Here is a 17,281-nt window from a genome sequence, read left to right on the forward strand (position 1 = left end):
TACTTATTTGTAGATCTAGTAAAAGTTTTAAGAAACCTAGAATCATTGTCTCATATGAAGAGCTTGTGTTATATGTAGTTTTAATATATACTTCATGCTTCCTGTCATTCAGTGCCATAAATTGAGATTTGACTTTTCTTTGGGTGGGAGGGTCTTGTATACACACATATGTGCATGCATGTATGTGTAACAAGGAAAAACTGAAGTTTATTTAAAATACTAAGGGCAAAGACCACTCTCAAAATACAATCACATATAGGTAAATAAATATGACCCAATTCTCCAACCCCCTTCATTTAATCATATTACTGTAAAGTGTCCCCCCAACGCCACCACCAAAAATAAAATTTATGTTGAGAAAGATTTCAGTTCCTGGTTGTTCTCTGTATGTCTGTGTATGTCCTTAAGTTTTTGATATGCATGTATATGCAAATATATGTATGCTTATAAAGATACATATTTATATGTGTAAATACATATGTAGACACACATACATATATACATTAGTTCATTCAAATATATGTAAACACATGTATTGGTGCATCATGAAATCTAATATATTTCAAATTGAGTTCTGGATTCAATTTGTACGTTCAATTTTACTCTCTGTTTTCCCCTGAGAAAGCTTCTAAATAATTCTAGGGCAAAAAAATGTTGTGGTAGTTTCAGCTGTCCCTGCAACCACTTTCATTATTTGTGTCATTATTACTGCTGCATAATCTGAACATAAAAAAACATGGTGCTGTAACAAATGACTTCCCAGTACTGACAGTTATAGCAGCAGCATTTCAATACTGATGAAAAATTTCCCAGCGAGGTCTCTGGCCAGGTTTACATAAACCAAACAGGAAATAGCTGCCACTATTCACATTAAATCCAAACTGTTTGGTGTAACTTTATCTATGTTTTACATTACAATAAAATCTCTTTCATTTTCAGCTGGTGAAATTGCATCCTTATTAAAGCTGGAAAAAGATAACTTGAAGTTTCATGTGTGGTTTTCTTGTTTGTCCTTTGATAAGATCTTTTAAAGATAATTTTTTAAAAGTTGTTTTACTTTTTGACTGTTTAAATTTAATGAACTTTGTAAAATTTTATGATAGGGAGAGGTTTGTTTATAATTTCTTCCCAATGGACTGCTAATAGAAGTTAGCTTGTCTAGCCCATGTGCTAGATGCTGTCAGTATCAAACTGCCTTTGACTTTCACACCTCTCAGGGGACTAGTAATTGTTGTGTTCAAACAGCCTGTAATTGTGATCCCGCTGGCTTTCTCAGTATGCTTCTGGCTATTAGAATCATTAAACAACTCAGCACCTGTTAACAGCATTGTAAATATTCAACCCTGCTTGTGTGCAGGTTGAATCCAATATAGAGAAATCTTACAGAGCTCAGCCTCATAAATTAGAGCCTCTGACAAGTCAATTATTGTGAAACTGGGTTTCTCTGTGAAATAAATGAAATAGCATGCTGACAAAAAGGTAGGCTGTTTATGGCAAAGAGAAGATAATGACTTGACGATTCAATGCAGTGAGTGTGAAACTACATTGTATCCTTTATCCATAATTAAACAGTTGTATAATATTTCTGTTTTAATAACCAGTAAATTATAAATTTTCTACTGTGGAGAGTGCAACATGAAAACAGACCTTTTTACTTAGCAGTTACGTGCTTTATTTCAAGTTAGTAAAGTGATTATTGAAATTAATGATATGTAATTTTTTTAAGCTAAATGCTTATAATTATTTAGGCTAGAAATTGCACAGTGACTGAAAAGTTTACATGTTAGAAGCGAAGGCCATATAATGCTACTAATGAAGATCATGTAAATATAAACTCCTTCCTTTATTCACAAAAAAGGTGTTAGAATATATTCTCTCTCAAAATTTTATGGGACCTAAAAAATAATTCCATTTACACTTAGTTTTATTACTTTATAGTGTCTTGTAAATTATACATCTAATTAAGATGTAGCAGTATACCTTCTTAAGGATTTGAAAATATTTATGTAACCTTAGAATCTCAGTTCAAATATTAACAAAGAATAATATTTGGTATAAATCAGTGAAGTCATACCACTAACAAAAATAGATGCGTTTTAGTACTTGTGTTGGCTGCGTAGGAGAAAAGGTTTTTAATGATTGAGATTTTACTATTATATTCAAGAATGTAATATTTTAACTAGCCCTCTCTATTTTTAAAGTTGTCGCTTTTAAAAAATAAATAAAGTTATCACATATGCCAGAATATCTGAAGAAAACAATTTTAGGGATTTTAAAAATTCTAGATTACCCCCCCCAGATGTAATAAGGATAAAAGTTTTGATATTGAATAAATTGAATGTCAATTTGATTACTTAAGTTGAGTTTTTCATTTCTCATATGCAAGTCAGTAAGAATGTTGGTGAGCATATTGGAAAAGAACAACTATATTAAGAAATAATCAATGGAAGTTTTTAAAGTTATTCTGCTCAAAAAATGCATTAATTTTTAGCAAGTTAGATTATGATATTTTAGTGTAGTCATCAGATAATTTGTTGCAGTCTCAGAGCCATGATTTTCCTTGATTTTTTTTTCTTTTTTACAACTCACTGTAAATGTTTAAAAAATATTTACCCTGACTGTACTTTCTCTGGATAAAAGCCACAAAGTAGTCTAAAAATTTTTCCAATAGATGTAAATGAACAAACTTCAGAAGGGATATTAGCCCATCAAAATATATCTTGTAAATACATAAAACAGTGAGTAAAATAATTATTTTAAAAAGAACCTATAATTTTTGGAGAAAAGTTTTTACCGTTAATGGTTTTAAGTATTATTTGTAAGTGTACCAAATCATTCATTTAAGCATAATATGGTAATGTTGGCATTCCAGTTATATTTATATGGGAATGGCTTGTGGTGATCCATAGCAGCACCCATGAGATTTTTTGTTTTCAAATGGCCTAAGAAATTTATAGATAAAAATGGAATCATAACTTTTTGTTTTTCACGGTAATATTATTTTCATAATGTCTTCCTTCTGTAATTTTAATTGCATAAAGAATAGCTTGATTTTTGCTCTGCAAATAGTACTACTTATTCAGTGTCCTGGGCACATTTTCACTGTTTTTTTTCCATTTAGATATAACTTTATCAACCATATATTAGCCCCGACAGCTGAAAATCATGTTGGAAAATTTATAGGCTTAGCAAGCCAAAAGAATGTGAAATATAAAGTAAGCACTTACGTTGCAGAAAGTTTGGCTGATAAAATTTCATTTGTTGGGGGAAAAAAATGAAAGACAAAAAAATATTGTTAATAATTTGAATCAGCTTTGGGGATCTGTCTCTTTTATGGAGCCTTGAATGTTCAGAATTTTTATTTTCATCTCTAATACAGAATAAATTATTCTAACTATATACTCCATCTCAGTCACAATTCAGGATAAGGGAAATATTTTCTAATGGTTTCTAATGCTGGTTTTTCACCTTCACATACGCCTGGTTAGATAAAAGCCTGTGCATTTTGTTTAAAGTAACAACAGCACTGATCTATCTAGTATTTGTTCATTGATAAATATTGCTGTATTTTGGTGTATGAAAAGAACTTTTCCAGGAAGGGCAATAATTTCTCTACAGACTAAAATTTAAAGTAACTAATTCTCTTTTATGAGAATTAAAATCCTCAGCATATAACTATGATTTACAGTTATTTTCCCAAATAAATAACCTATTATTAATCCATACTCAGTGGAAACTCATATATTTGGTTGTACCTAGACTTTTGGGCTAACTTCTCTTTCTAGTGAAAATATATCCTGCCATGATTTAAGTCCTGCTTTTTCTGTTTTTAAATAAATTTTTATAGTATTGACCCCAAATCTTTCCCTTGGAAGAAAGAAAAAAAAAAAAAAATCACCATACTTGGAGGACTTTAGACCTCTCCCATTTGAGATTGTTAACACTTTCTTCCTCAGGCTGCGACCACCCCCTTCCTAGTCCTGTATAGATATAAATCCTTCGTGCTGGGTTTCAGTGATGAGAGTCTGTTCTCTGAGGCCACTTTCCACTCCTGTTCTTTGACTTGGGTAGAGGTAGGGCATGTAATTCTCCATGCTGACTAGTGGACAGGGTTCACACAACAGGAATTAGCAATCTGCCATGACTGTGTCGGCAGTCCCTCTTGGATCTTTTCCCAGACACGGATTCCTAGTGATCTTAGGGATTTGCCAAAAATCTCTTGGAGTTACAGGGAGGAGCATTCAGGTGAATTGTATGTCCTTAGGTTTTTTACTCAGAAGATATATAGAGCTGAACCTATGTGTTTTCTGTATAGGTAAGCTTACTTAAAATGCTTATTTTGTTAGCCTGATGATGTTCCTTCTAATCTTTAGAATATTTACTCCTTAAGCATTAGGGGAACAATTGACTAAATTTCCTAAAAGAACTCAACTGCCACCCAAATCAATTGTTCTTTGAATTTTTTAATGTTACTGAGGATGAGTTTTTACATTAAAAAGGGAATTATATATTTATATATAATACGCTTCTCACTTTTTCTAAATCTAGTATATAAGTTTAGTTCGTTGTAGGTGTGTAAACTGAAATAATGTCAGTTTTAACACTGGAAAATTAGTATCTTTTTAATGTGTTGCTGAATTTTATCTGCTTATCTTACATATTTTTAACATATTGCCATTGTTCATCAGTGTCAATAAACCTTAGTATGGGGATTTTGATCTGTAAAATGGAAATGGTAATTGCAATTGCTTTATTCCTTTGATTTTGCTATAAATGGATTTTCTTTTTGAAATTCTGAAAAGAATGAGGTGAAATTGAAGCGATGGTTTTAATAGGAAATATTTTGAAACAAATAATGACCTTGCTTGTTTTCTAGCTACTACAGTTTGAGTGATGTGAGCCATGATTCTGTGAACAAGTTTCTGTCCAATCTGGTTGAGAAGTCCCTGGTTGAATTGGAACATTCCTACTGTATTGAGATGGGAGAGGTACGACTTGGTCATACACATTCCAATTGAAAAGATGACCCAGCTTTTTAACAATAAGGCTTTTGCTTCTAATGATAACCAAAAATTGTAATGAAACAGTTGGAACAGCAACCTACAGTATGAATTATTAATTTTATGAATATATACACTTCTGTTGTACTTTTTATTTATGTTGTTTTCTATTTCTTTTGAAACAGGATAATCGGAGCATTGAACCACTGACGTATGGCCGGATTGCCTCTTATTACTATTTAAAGCACCAAACAGTGAAAATGTTCAAGGAGCGTTTGAAACCTGAATGTGGTACTGAAGAATTGCTTTCAATTCTGAGTGTGAGTTTCATGATATTATTGCATTGTTTTTAATACAAAGAGGTTATATTTTATATATTTCATACCTTCACTTTTAATTTGGTTCTTAATTTGTTGCCATCTAGTTCCTCTTGAAATTTGGCAGAAACTGTTTATGAAGTTCTTTCTTCTGTCAAACACGATCACTACAAAGCAAATCTGGACTAAATTCCCCATAGATAAGATGACCGTGTAATTTATCATCCAAACTTGGGTCAGTCTGAGAATGGAATGGGGCACTATTGATATTTAAGCCAGGATAAATAGGTATAAACTGGGCTCTCCTCTGCAGCCAGGTGATCTCCCTAGCCTTCAATGGAATAACCTCTCTGAATTATAGTTGAAAGCTTTTCTTATTGCTTTTTTTTTGGGTAATTCTTGTTGGAACTATGATGTTGCTGATGTTTCTTAACATAAGGATCCACTTGATTAAGTTCTCTTAGAATTAATGCCAGAAAAGTTAACTCCTCCCATTCCCCCCTTCCAAAAAAAAATATACAATCAGACTTATCACATGGTAAAAAACTATACTATGTTCACTTTGCCTTTTTGCCGAGAAGCTAAGAACTAAATTTAATATTGAAGTTAAAATTACTATTATGAGTATCTTCTCTACTTCCTTCCTGCATACTATATACGCATTATTTTGTTGTTGTTGTTGTTGACTTTAAGTGTAATAATTTACCATAAAACTTTGTAGGCACATTAATCAGGATATATGTTGTAAGTAAATGCTGTATTTTATTTTACCCCTCAGGTGTGTTGGTACTTTTTTAAAAAGTTAAGACCCATTGGGCTATACTGTCTTTAAGGTCCTTCTCTTATAAATTCACTGATTCTGCTGTAGTTCACTTACTTATTAGCTTTTTTCCTACCTCTCCTATTGCTTTATCATTCTCAATAGACATCAGTATCCCATTCACAGTTTTCCAATTTTTCAGTGTTTTCCCTTTGAGAAACTAGTGTAGAGATTTTGTGTGTGGCATAGGGCCAGATACATTGTAATGAGTCAGAAGATATTTGTTCATGCATTGATGGATGGGTGGATGGATCCTGTATAAATCAGTTTTCTGTTGTTTGCTCTATGGAAATGAGTAGAGGATTAACGTATATGAGGCAGCTTTCAAGAAAATGATTTTGCTGTCAAATTAACAATTCATTTCTGAGGTAAGAATATTTTTTAAAAATTAAGAATCTCTTTTAGATTTCTAAGAATGAGGTTTTTATCATTTCCTAGACAGATATTCATAAAAACAGGATTTTTCTGGGGGGAAGACCGTAAAATAATGGTTAGTTAATTTCAGCAAGCATCTTAAACTAGTATCTGTTAGATTTAAGAATATAATGTTTCTTTCAGATTTACCTACCTTGATATATTTACCTAATTTAGTATTTTAAAGTACTTGGGAACACATAATAACAGCTAATACCTTTGAGCACTTTTCATGTGACAGGCAGTATTCTAGGAACTTTACATTGATAAACTCATTTAATCCTAACAAAGCCACTCTTTTGATATTGATAACATCCCATTATTATTCCTATTTTAAAGAGTAACCAACTTGTCCAAGGTTGCACATCAAGTGAGTAGTTTGCAGTCTAGCACCTTAGTATGCGTTCTTAACCACTGCACTGTGCTGCCTCTCATGCCCCTCCCTCCCTCCCTCCCTCTCTCTCTCTCTCTCTCTGTCTCACACAAACACACACACACACACACACACACACACACACACACACACACACAGAGTGAGCTGGAAAATACCGAGTTGGGAGGTTCAAAGTATGTCTAGACTAGATGCACACTGTTCGTAAAAGTTTGTGAAAACCATATGCCTATTCCACCCTACTAAAAAAAAAACCCCAAATGTATACAGTACCAAGGGAATTCAGTCATTTCTCTCTTCCGTCTTTTCCATAAAAAGGCACTCATAGAGCAAGAGGTCTGTTCACATCCTTTCAGTAGCCTGTTTCTTTCCAGCATCACAGTGCCTAAAACCAGTTAATACTGATCTCATGGTATATCTTTATTAAAATAAAGTCAACTCTTTTGTGAATAATAAACAGAACAACTCACCTGCAGATATACAGAAGGTAAACTACAGTATATTTACATAGATATTGTTCTGCATACTCCCTTAATGATTTCCACAGCAACAATGATACAATCTCTTCATCCTATGGTGTCTAGTCCAGGAAACTCTCAGCTTTTGCTAGGTAGTGTCTAAGTCTATAATATCTAAGTGAGACCTCTTTTTGAGGGAGGACATTGGGACATTAGAAGTATAGGACTCATATGGATAAGGAGATCTGCAGGTACCACAGTTTTGCTAATTTCTTATCTAGAAATTATTCTCTGTGTACTAGAGAACATATGTGTAACTAACAGAGAAACATTAAATAATAAAGCAGGATTGTGTTTGAAGTAATTATAGTACAATTTCTAGAAATCATTCTTTCACTGAAAAGTGTTTTTAAATATTATTGTGTGATCACACCAGAGAGTCCTAAATGACTCACATAGCTTCGTTATCTTCTCTGCTCTTACCTCCAAAACTGCATATTAATCTCCTTGTGGTTTTGAAACAAGGAGATACAACTGGTCAAGCAGGAGCTATAGAGAAGAGGATGACAAGCACAACAGGGCAAAGAAAAGCAGTGTGTGTGAAAGACCTCGTTCCACTACCATTGCTTTTGTTTTTATAATGTTTAATAATGTCACATTATGTTTTCGAACAATGGAGTATTATAACTTATTTACTATCAGCATCTCCTTTTACTAAGATACAGTGACTGATGTTTCTGAAGTCATTTTCAAACTTTTTTATTTTTATAATTTATTAATTATTTTTAAGAGGAATTTTTAGTATTCCCGAAAAGATCACAACGGAAAAGCTTCTAATCTCTTGAGTATTATTTTGAATTCACTATAATATTTCATCAATTTAATTTTGGCAGTGAATAAAGTTTTCTCATTACTTCTTAGGCTACATACTGTATTTAACTTTTGGTATTTGTTGTCTTTGGTATTAATGATAGTGTAGAAATTATGTTCATTAAGATTTTTATTTTAGGTGTCCTGAATATGTTGCAGTGTGATTATTGTTGGCACAGAGAAAACAAACTAGAAGGTAACCATAGAATGAAAAAAGGAATATTAAAACATTCATTGACTTTCATCAAGCATTTAAAAATACATAAACTTTTAAGTAGGGATACAATTTTATTGCCTTTAGTTTTTCTTTCAAAACTAAAAAGAGAAAGCCATATAATCAGGTCATTTCATGGTATGCTTCCTTTCACAGTGTGTTTGGCCCTTCAGGCTTCCCTCTTCCACAGTGTTCCGTAGCAGAAGGTTGTCAGGTTTGGTTAAAATAAATTCCATACATTAAGTACATGTATACCCTAACTTTTGACTTCTGTCCCTTTTGTTCTTTTCCTCTGTCAGTATGCTTGTTGGGGTCAGCCTGGTGTTTTGCAGAATAGTATTTATTATATTGACAGTATTACCCTTTTGACAAAGGATGGAGGCAACGGGAAATTTCTGAGTTTAATATAAAGATGACAACTAAACTCTTCCAAATAGTAAGGAGCTAAGCTAAATGGAGTTGTCTTAAGAAATATCTTAAGCATATGATGAAATATGTATAATTTAGATGTTTTATCCTTGATATGTTATTCTACATGTGTCCATATTAAATTCCATTGGTCACATTTCTACTCACAGACCATCTATTGATTCATCCAAAAAATATTTACTTCGTGCCTACAATGTGTAAGGCTCATTCTAGGGGCATGAGATAGAATAGTGAACATTAGTGGCAAACTGTGTGTGTGTGTGTGTGTGTGTGTGTGTGCGTGTGTGTGCGTGTGTCTGTCTGTGTTAATGCACAGATAGTCTATGGGCCATGGTAATAAACTATGAAAGACTTGGGTGTTGCTCCTGACTGAGGTCATCAGCACAGTGTGACGCTCCAAGAATCATAGCAGAATGTTGCCCACCATCAAAAAGAGTCTCTAAAAACAAAACAGGATATAGTACTCTTCCTTCGTGTTAATCTTCCCTGTGCACGAGTTTTGCTATATACATTTCTGCTGACCCCACATCAAAAGAACATCATGGAGGAAGTTTGAATGGGCCCAAGGGAGCCTCTCAAATGATGGGAGGTATGTGATTGGGGCCTTGCAGTCTGCAGAGGCAGAGGATATGAATCAGGTAACAGATATTAAAATCATGGACCTTATGAATGGAGGCCCTCTTTAGATCATGAACACAAGTAACCTTTTTAATTAATAGGAAGTTCCATCTGATCCTGCAAGTAATAAACTCAGAGAATTTAGTACTGCACTTGATGAATATAATGTAGGCCAAAAATACATAGATTCAAAAAGGGCTAGAAAGAATTTATGAATGACAAAACTACTAATGAATTGTGCGTGTCATATCTGGTGTGGTAGATGCCGATCATTCTGTTACAGGCCAAGGAGACAGGAATGAGGATTAGATGAAAGTGTGTCATCTGTATGGTATTTTTCTCTTGGTCCCCTAGATACTTGGAATTTTTTTTTTAAACATCTCTATCGGAGTATAATTGCTTTACAACGTTGTGTTAGTTTCTGCTGTATAACAAAGTGAATCAGCTACATGTATATATATATATATATATATATATATATATATATATATATACCATTTGGTAGTATATATAAGTCCATGCCACTCTCTCACTTTGTCCCAGCTTACCCTTCCCCCTCCCCGTGTCCTCAAGTCCATTCTCCACTTCTGCGTCTTTATTCCTGTCCTGCCCCTAGGTTCATCAGAACCATTTTTTTTTTCAGATGATACTTGGAATATTTTTTATCCTTCAGAATGTAGGGAGTTGGGGGGGGGTGTTATTTGATTTTCTAAATGTGACTGTCTATTATACTTCCAGGAACTAATTCCTGTTGATTATTACTCCATTATGTGTAAATCTTTATTTCAGTCAACACCAAAAAAGAAAACACACTTCCACTAATTTTTTTTTCTCTGCTAACACCTCTTTTGAGATTTCCGTTTTCGCTTACTCATCTTCTTAAGAAACTGAGCTGTTTCTGGCTTACATTTTTAGATGTCATTGTCTTTAAATGATAGTAAAGTACTCTATTCTAGGTGTAAGACTGAAGATTGTATTAAAACTATTTCTCTTCACTTATTCTATGACAGCAACCCATTTATTTAAATCTAGTCTTTTCAATATATTCATTTAAAAATAATAATAACTGCCTTTTATGGAGCACCTACTACATGCCAGGCACTTAATATACATTATTTATAATCCTCAAACAACACTTCATGGTAAATGTTAATATATAGAAAATGAAACTGAGGTTTGATGAGGTTATTTAAGTTTTCCCAGGTTCCATACAAAGTAGCTCTTTAGAACTCTCTTCCCTATTCCTTACTTCCTCTCCTAGACATATTTATCCTTATCCTATGATTTAATTCCAAATGTAAAAAATTTTTTAAGTATTGAAATGTAATGGTATATACTTTTTAAAAGTCAGTTAAGAAGCAGAGTTGCTTTTAAAATTATGTGTGACCTTGTGACTTAGAATTACAGGTTTTAAATACATATGTTAATCACTGGCAAAATAGTTATTTCAACCTTCCTTATGGAAAACATAGATTTTAAGTTTTAAGCAATATCATGCTATTTGAAAAGGTTAGATATTTTATAAGAACTATTGCCAAGTTTTTTTTTCAACACCATGAATTAATAAGCTTCATAATTAAGGCAGCTGCTTCACACTTCTATTGTTAACCAGTGACATTACATCTGTCTTGCTCCATTGATGCCCTCCTCCTACTTATTGAAGCATTTAGCAGTTTTGGCAATAGGGATTACATGGCATGGAGTAAGTAGTCTAATTAGATATAAGTGAAAATCCTGAGGGAAAAGGATATTTAAAAAGTAATTTGAAGAATCTCTTAATGATGTTGGCACTGAAAGCCAAGTCTAGAGTAGAAGGTGCCGGTCATCGTGACAAACAAGGATTATGATTTGATATGTTCAGTGGACTTTTAGAAGGTAGCCTAAGAGTAATAGAAATAAAAAGATTTCAAAGTTGGGGAAATTTATTTGAATGAAATTTTCATAATATGCTTACCATAGTATTAATAGCTTTGAAAGAAAGCAAAATATGCCCCAAATGTATTTTGTCTCTAAATGAAACAAATGAACTTATTTACAAAACAGAAACAGACTTACAGATATCAAAAACAAGCTTATGGATACCACAGGGGAAACATGGTGGCGGGGTGGGGATAAATCAGGAGCTTAGGATGAACATACACACACTACTATATATGAGATAGATAACCAACAAGGAACACAGGGAACTCCACTCAATATTCTGGGATAACCTATATGAGAAAAAAATCTAAAAAAGAATGAATATCTGTTTATCTATAACTGAATCACTTTTCTGTGCACCTGAAACTAACACAACATTGTAAATTTTCAATAGATTTTTTTTAAGACGATATACTCAGTTGATAAGGTTCTTGTGACTACACAGAAACCTGAGTTTATATATCAAATATCCAATTTGAAAAATTGTGAAATTCTTATTTTTCCACAAAACCTTAGATATTGACTAAAAGTATGGGTTTCGTGTGTTAACATAAAATAGAACCATTCCAAATTTAGAGAAGTACCATAAAAATTTAGATTTTTATATATTAATAAATTTCTGGGGACTTCCCTGGTGGCACGGTGGTTAAGAATCCTCCTGCCAATGCAGGGGACACAGGTTTGATCCCTGGTCCAGGAAGACCCCACATGCCGCAGAGCAACTAAGCCCATGCACCACAACTAATGAGCCTGCGCTCTAGAGATCGCGAGCCACAACTACTGAGCTCACCCGCGCGCCTAGAGCCCGTGCTCCACAACAAGAGAAGCTACGGCAAATGAAAAGCCTGTGCACCGCAACGAAGAGTAGCCCCCACTCGCCGCAACTACAGAAAGCCCACGCACAGCAACAAAGACCCAACACAGCCATAAATAAATAAAATAAGTTTATTTATTTATTTATTTCCAGGTTCAACAGTTCTCTGCACTGCTTTATTTAAAAGCATACTGGTTCTTTCTTTGCTCTGCCCATATAGATGACATTTTCAGTGATATAGCATTTTTAATGCTTGAATTTTATCCTCTTTGGGACACAACCACAAATCTCTTGGTTGAAAATTATAAACGTATCTTTCTTAAACTTAGGCTTGGAAAAATAAGCAAGAATTTTTTTTAAGAGAGAAATTTTAAAGGGAATATATAAATGAAAAGGACAAGCCAGATACGAATACCATTGGTAGGGGACCCCACATGTAAAATTAAAGAGTTCATTAAAGGAAAAATGAAAGGAAGGAAAGGTTAACCGAGTTAACAGTGAACATCACCAACCTCATGGCCTTCCATTTCCAAATAACCTCGTGACAATGGCAGGATCCCATCTGCTACTCTTCATCATCCTAGTGAGGAAACCTGATGGGATATCTTCCAGGGTTCATGAGAAAGAGCTTCCTAACCCTCAGTCGGGAGCTGCTTGGCTTCTTTTGGAGAGGCACAGATGGCAAATGTCTCGAAAAAAAAAGTATCTTTCTACTTCTCTTGGTCTCTTTCCCTTGAGACCTTCCCTATTCTCCATTATTTCCTAGTTTCTTCCTAGCTTTCTGCACTTACAAGCTTTTCTTAGCACAGAGAAAAGTGAAATATTTTCCTGGTGAAAACCTTCATTCTCAGATCTGTTGTGATTTAGTAGATTCCTCTAAAGATTTTTAAGCTAATTGTGTTCTCATGAGCATAAAATGTATTTTTAATATTACCTGAAATTTGTCCTGTTTTAAAGTTTTGATACTTTTTAAAAAATTACTTTTGGCTTCCTAAACTGTCCCACAGAATAACTGTCAATTACTGGGATTCTAAATGTTGGTGATTAAATAGGGTTGTTAATTAAGAAGTAAGTTTAGATACCAAAGTATGACTATCCTTAATATTTCTTTCATTATTACCTAGTTTAACTTTCTCATTTTTTCAAAAAACAAAGACCCAGTTTTGCCCAAGATGACACAAACCGGTATGGAAAAATAACACAGAAACTCAGCTCCCAAAGGGCAGAGTTGAAATTAGAATTCATATCCCCCAGCAACCTTTTAAATGCCCTTCTCTTCTTTTTCCCCTTTGCTATTGTGTACTTTTCTTTTTCCCCTTCTTGCATCTTCTTTTGCCCTTTTATTTAAATAAAACTTACAAAACATGGTATATAAAAGGGATATACCATTAACCTTCTCAGCCTAAGTTATAAGATTTGCTAAGTGTTCTATCCAATACTCAGTGCTCTTGGGGGAATACCAAGGAAATAATAGATAGACCTGTATCTTTTAAGGAGATTTGTCCTAGAGCCCAAAGAACCTAATAAAAACAAAGGAGTAGGCTTGTGTTGAGTCTATCTGTCTCTTCTGCTGTTGCTGCTTCATATAGTTCTGCCTCTGCACGGGAAGCGTTCAGTCCTGCTTATGGCATTCAAGGCAGAAGTGTTGCTGATACTGTCCTCAAAAGTCAGAGTTACCAGCCTGGCCTACGGGCAGGATTGGATTACCAAACTCCTGGGGGTCACGTTAAAAGCATTTGCAAAAGGAGACTCCACTTAGACATTTTAAAATTACAAATAAAATCTTGAGTGGTTTCCTATAAATTAAGTCATATTTGTAAAACTCCATGGTAGTCTGCTTTTCAGGGAACCCTATCCTGAATCACTTGGCAAAGTAAATCATTGTTAATTTGGTTTTGGATATATTTTTGTTTATATATTTTTTAGATGTATTTTTGTTTATCATTGGTAGTAACTCTCTGCTTAACTTAATGATATCATAACTATTTAGAATTGTCAGTATACATGCAATCACATTGGGGAAATAAAAATGTAATGAAAATAAGATTGAAGATTATTATCTTTGTGGGAATAAAATCTCTTCCCTAAATTCTAACCATTTGTCACTTCATTCTACTTTGAATAAGCAGAGCATTGTTTAGACTATAAAAATAAGTGGAAAATAAAAACTTTAATATTGGATAAAACATTTTAAAATATAATTTTCATGTGCTAGAAATTGGTTTCTGCTCAGAATGTTTCTAATTTCATCCCAATAAAATTTAGTACTCTAAAATTATTGTTAGGGTTTCACTGGTCCAGCAGGGGGAGCAGTTCAGAAATCAATGCTAGCTCACTCCTCAATTAATAATGGTGATTAGAAGTATTCCAAAAGGTTCATGGTTCCTGTCCTAAATATCTTCCCAATAGAAATAATGCCAAAACATTGCCTTGTATTTTAACAAAGCAGCCAAGTAGGTAAATAAGTGTAACCATTCCCAATACTTAAAGCCAACTAAATCTACTTCAATATCATTTTCTGTGTAATAAAGCAAAAGAAAAATTAAACACCCTAAAAGAAAAATTAAATATCCTTCCCAACCCCCTATTGGTATAAGCAGAGTCCTTCAGTATTACATTGTTTTGGAAACACGTAATTTAAAAAAAATAACCATAGAAATACTCCTTGGTGCTGAGAGATATACAGCCCTTTAGGTTAACTAACGTGCCAGACTTTTTCTCCATGTAATAATGTATAGAAACACCATGTGCTCTAAAAAAAATTTTTGTAACTGTATTGACACAGTTTCAGGTAAAATTTTTATAGATTCTGTATCATAAAGTGTGTTAAAGTGTATCCTAATATGTGTTTAAGGACAAGATATTATAGTTAGCCATCTTCTTGTTTTACAGATAATACTGCTTTTATAAGTTGGGGGGGATTAATGAAAGCAGTACAATTACCCTTTTTTAATTTGTTTGTTATTCCTGGCTATATTTCCTTATACTTAATAAATACTGGATTGTTCTCTCACCTCATTGGTTGTTACCAGACCACCACTAGTCCTCATATATTAGCCATTATTTCGATTGTGTAGGAATTTATATCTCCTGGTCAGTTTCTCACAAGACAGTTTCTCGTCCGTTAATCCTTCTGTGTTGTTCTTTTTATAGTCATTGTGTTTTAAAGAAAAGAGCCTATAGCCCAAGTAAAGAATGATTCCATAACTATGGCTTTTGTGATATTACCACCATAAGTATGTCATGGACTTATTGGGGTGATTAAAGTAGTTAATAGAGGCAAATCACAGAGCAGTGGTCATTTGCTCATTTGTAGTACTTAGTTAATGTTAGCTCTTCTTATATTTAGTACTATTTATTGAGCACACACTATGTTCCAGGCATGTAATACACTGCAGCACGCTAGGCTGATGAAGTTCCAGTACTCATGGATCTTATCTTCACAATGGGGTTGGCAAACAAACAAGTTAACAAACATATAATATAAGTTCAAATGTATATAAGATTTTTCTTTTCTTTTTTTTAAAATAAGGCAGGAGTCTGAAGGTAACTAGAGAAGCCTGTTCTTCACAGAACAGTTAAGGAGAGCTTTTCTGAGGACATGATATTTGAACAGAGAACTGAGTGACGTGAAAGAGCAACTCATGAGGAAGCCTCAGGGAAGAAATTCTAGGCAGAGGGAACAGCAAATGCAAAGGCCATGGGGCAGGAGCTACTTGTCAGAGGTTCAAGGAACGGCAAGAAAGCCTGTGTAGCTAGAGTGGAATAAGCACTTAGCGGGCATGGTGGGCAGGGCCAAGGTCGTGGTCGGCCTGGTTGAGGAGTTTGGATTTTATCCAAAGTGTTTAGAGAAGCCATTGGAGGAATTTTGATCAAAAGAGCGATGTGGTATTATTAATTCCGAAAAGACTGCCTCCTTAGTGGAGAAATGATTATTGCAGAAATCATTTATCATTCGGGATGTTTTGCTGGTTGAACCAACAGTAATTAGTTGATTGATTATAAGTAAGCAGAGTAAACAGAAGAAATAAAGATGATGCCTAGGATTGGGGCTGGAACAATTCAATTAGAGATAAAACCATTTATTGAAGTGAAGAAGGCTGAGTTAAGAGCAAGGTCTGTGTTTGTTTTGGGGGCCGCTGGTGACAGGCCACATGGATAGTATTCAAAATTTCAGAGTTCAGAGGTGGGTTGAGATCATCTGGGCAATGAGTATTGAGCAGAGGTCTGCAGATTGCACTCTGGGAACTCTAGCTTATTGGGGTTGGGGGAGGAGGTGGGTCAGCAGAAAACTGAGAGTGAAGGATGATAAACAAGAAGGAAAACTTGCAGGAGAGTGCACTGATCTGAGCTAAGGGAAAAAGGAATCTCAAGAAGGGGGTGGTGATCAACTGAGTTAAAACTGTTGATACGGAATGGATGAGAGCTGAGATTAATGACTCGACTTGATACAATAGAGCTCCTAGATGTCTTTTTTTCTTTTTAACACCATTATTGGAGTATAATTGTTTTACAATGGTGTGTTACCTTCTGCTGTAAAACAAAGTGAATCAGCTATACATATATCCCCATATCCCCTCCCTCTTGCATCTCCCTCCCACCCTCCCTATCCCACCCCTCTAGGTGGTCACAAAGCACCGAGCTGATCTCCCTGTGCTATGTGGCTGCTTCCCACTAGCTATTTTACATTTGGTAGTGTGTATATCTCACTGCCACTCTCACTTCATCCTAGCTTACCTTTCCCCCTCCCCATGTCTCCAAGTCCATTGTGTAGTAGGTCTGCCTCTTTATTCCCGTCGTGCCTCTAGTTTCTTCATGACCTTTTTTTTTTCCTAGATTCCATATATATGTGTTAGCATACAGTATTTGTTTTTCTCTTTCAGACTTACTTCACTCTGTATTGCAGACTCTACGTCCATCCACCTCACTACAAATAACTCAATTTCGTTTCTTTTTATGGCTGAGTAATATTCCATTGTATATATGTGCCACATCTTCTTTATCCATTCATCTGTC

At 34.3% G+C, this 17,281-nt stretch overlaps 1 protein-coding gene across 2 annotated transcripts in view; it reads left to right on the forward strand.

The window, feature by feature from the left end:
- ASCC3 (activating signal cointegrator 1 complex subunit 3) overlaps positions 1–17,281 on the forward strand; it is a 356,417-nt gene that overhangs the window by 267,980 nt on the left and 71,156 nt on the right. For both annotated transcript variants that reach the window (XM_024119391.2, XM_028494620.2), the window contains 2 exons: positions 4,877–4,988; positions 5,186–5,320. In XM_024119391.2, coding sequence (XP_023975159.1) covers positions 4,877–4,988; positions 5,186–5,320 — 247 coding nt within the window. The remainder of the gene's footprint in view (positions 1–4,876; positions 4,989–5,185; positions 5,321–17,281) is intronic.

Source organism: Physeter macrocephalus, chromosome 10 (assembly GCF_002837175.3).
Source record: "Physeter macrocephalus isolate SW-GA chromosome 10, ASM283717v5, whole genome shotgun sequence".
NCBI lineage: Eukaryota > Metazoa > Chordata > Mammalia > Artiodactyla > Physeteridae > Physeter > Physeter macrocephalus.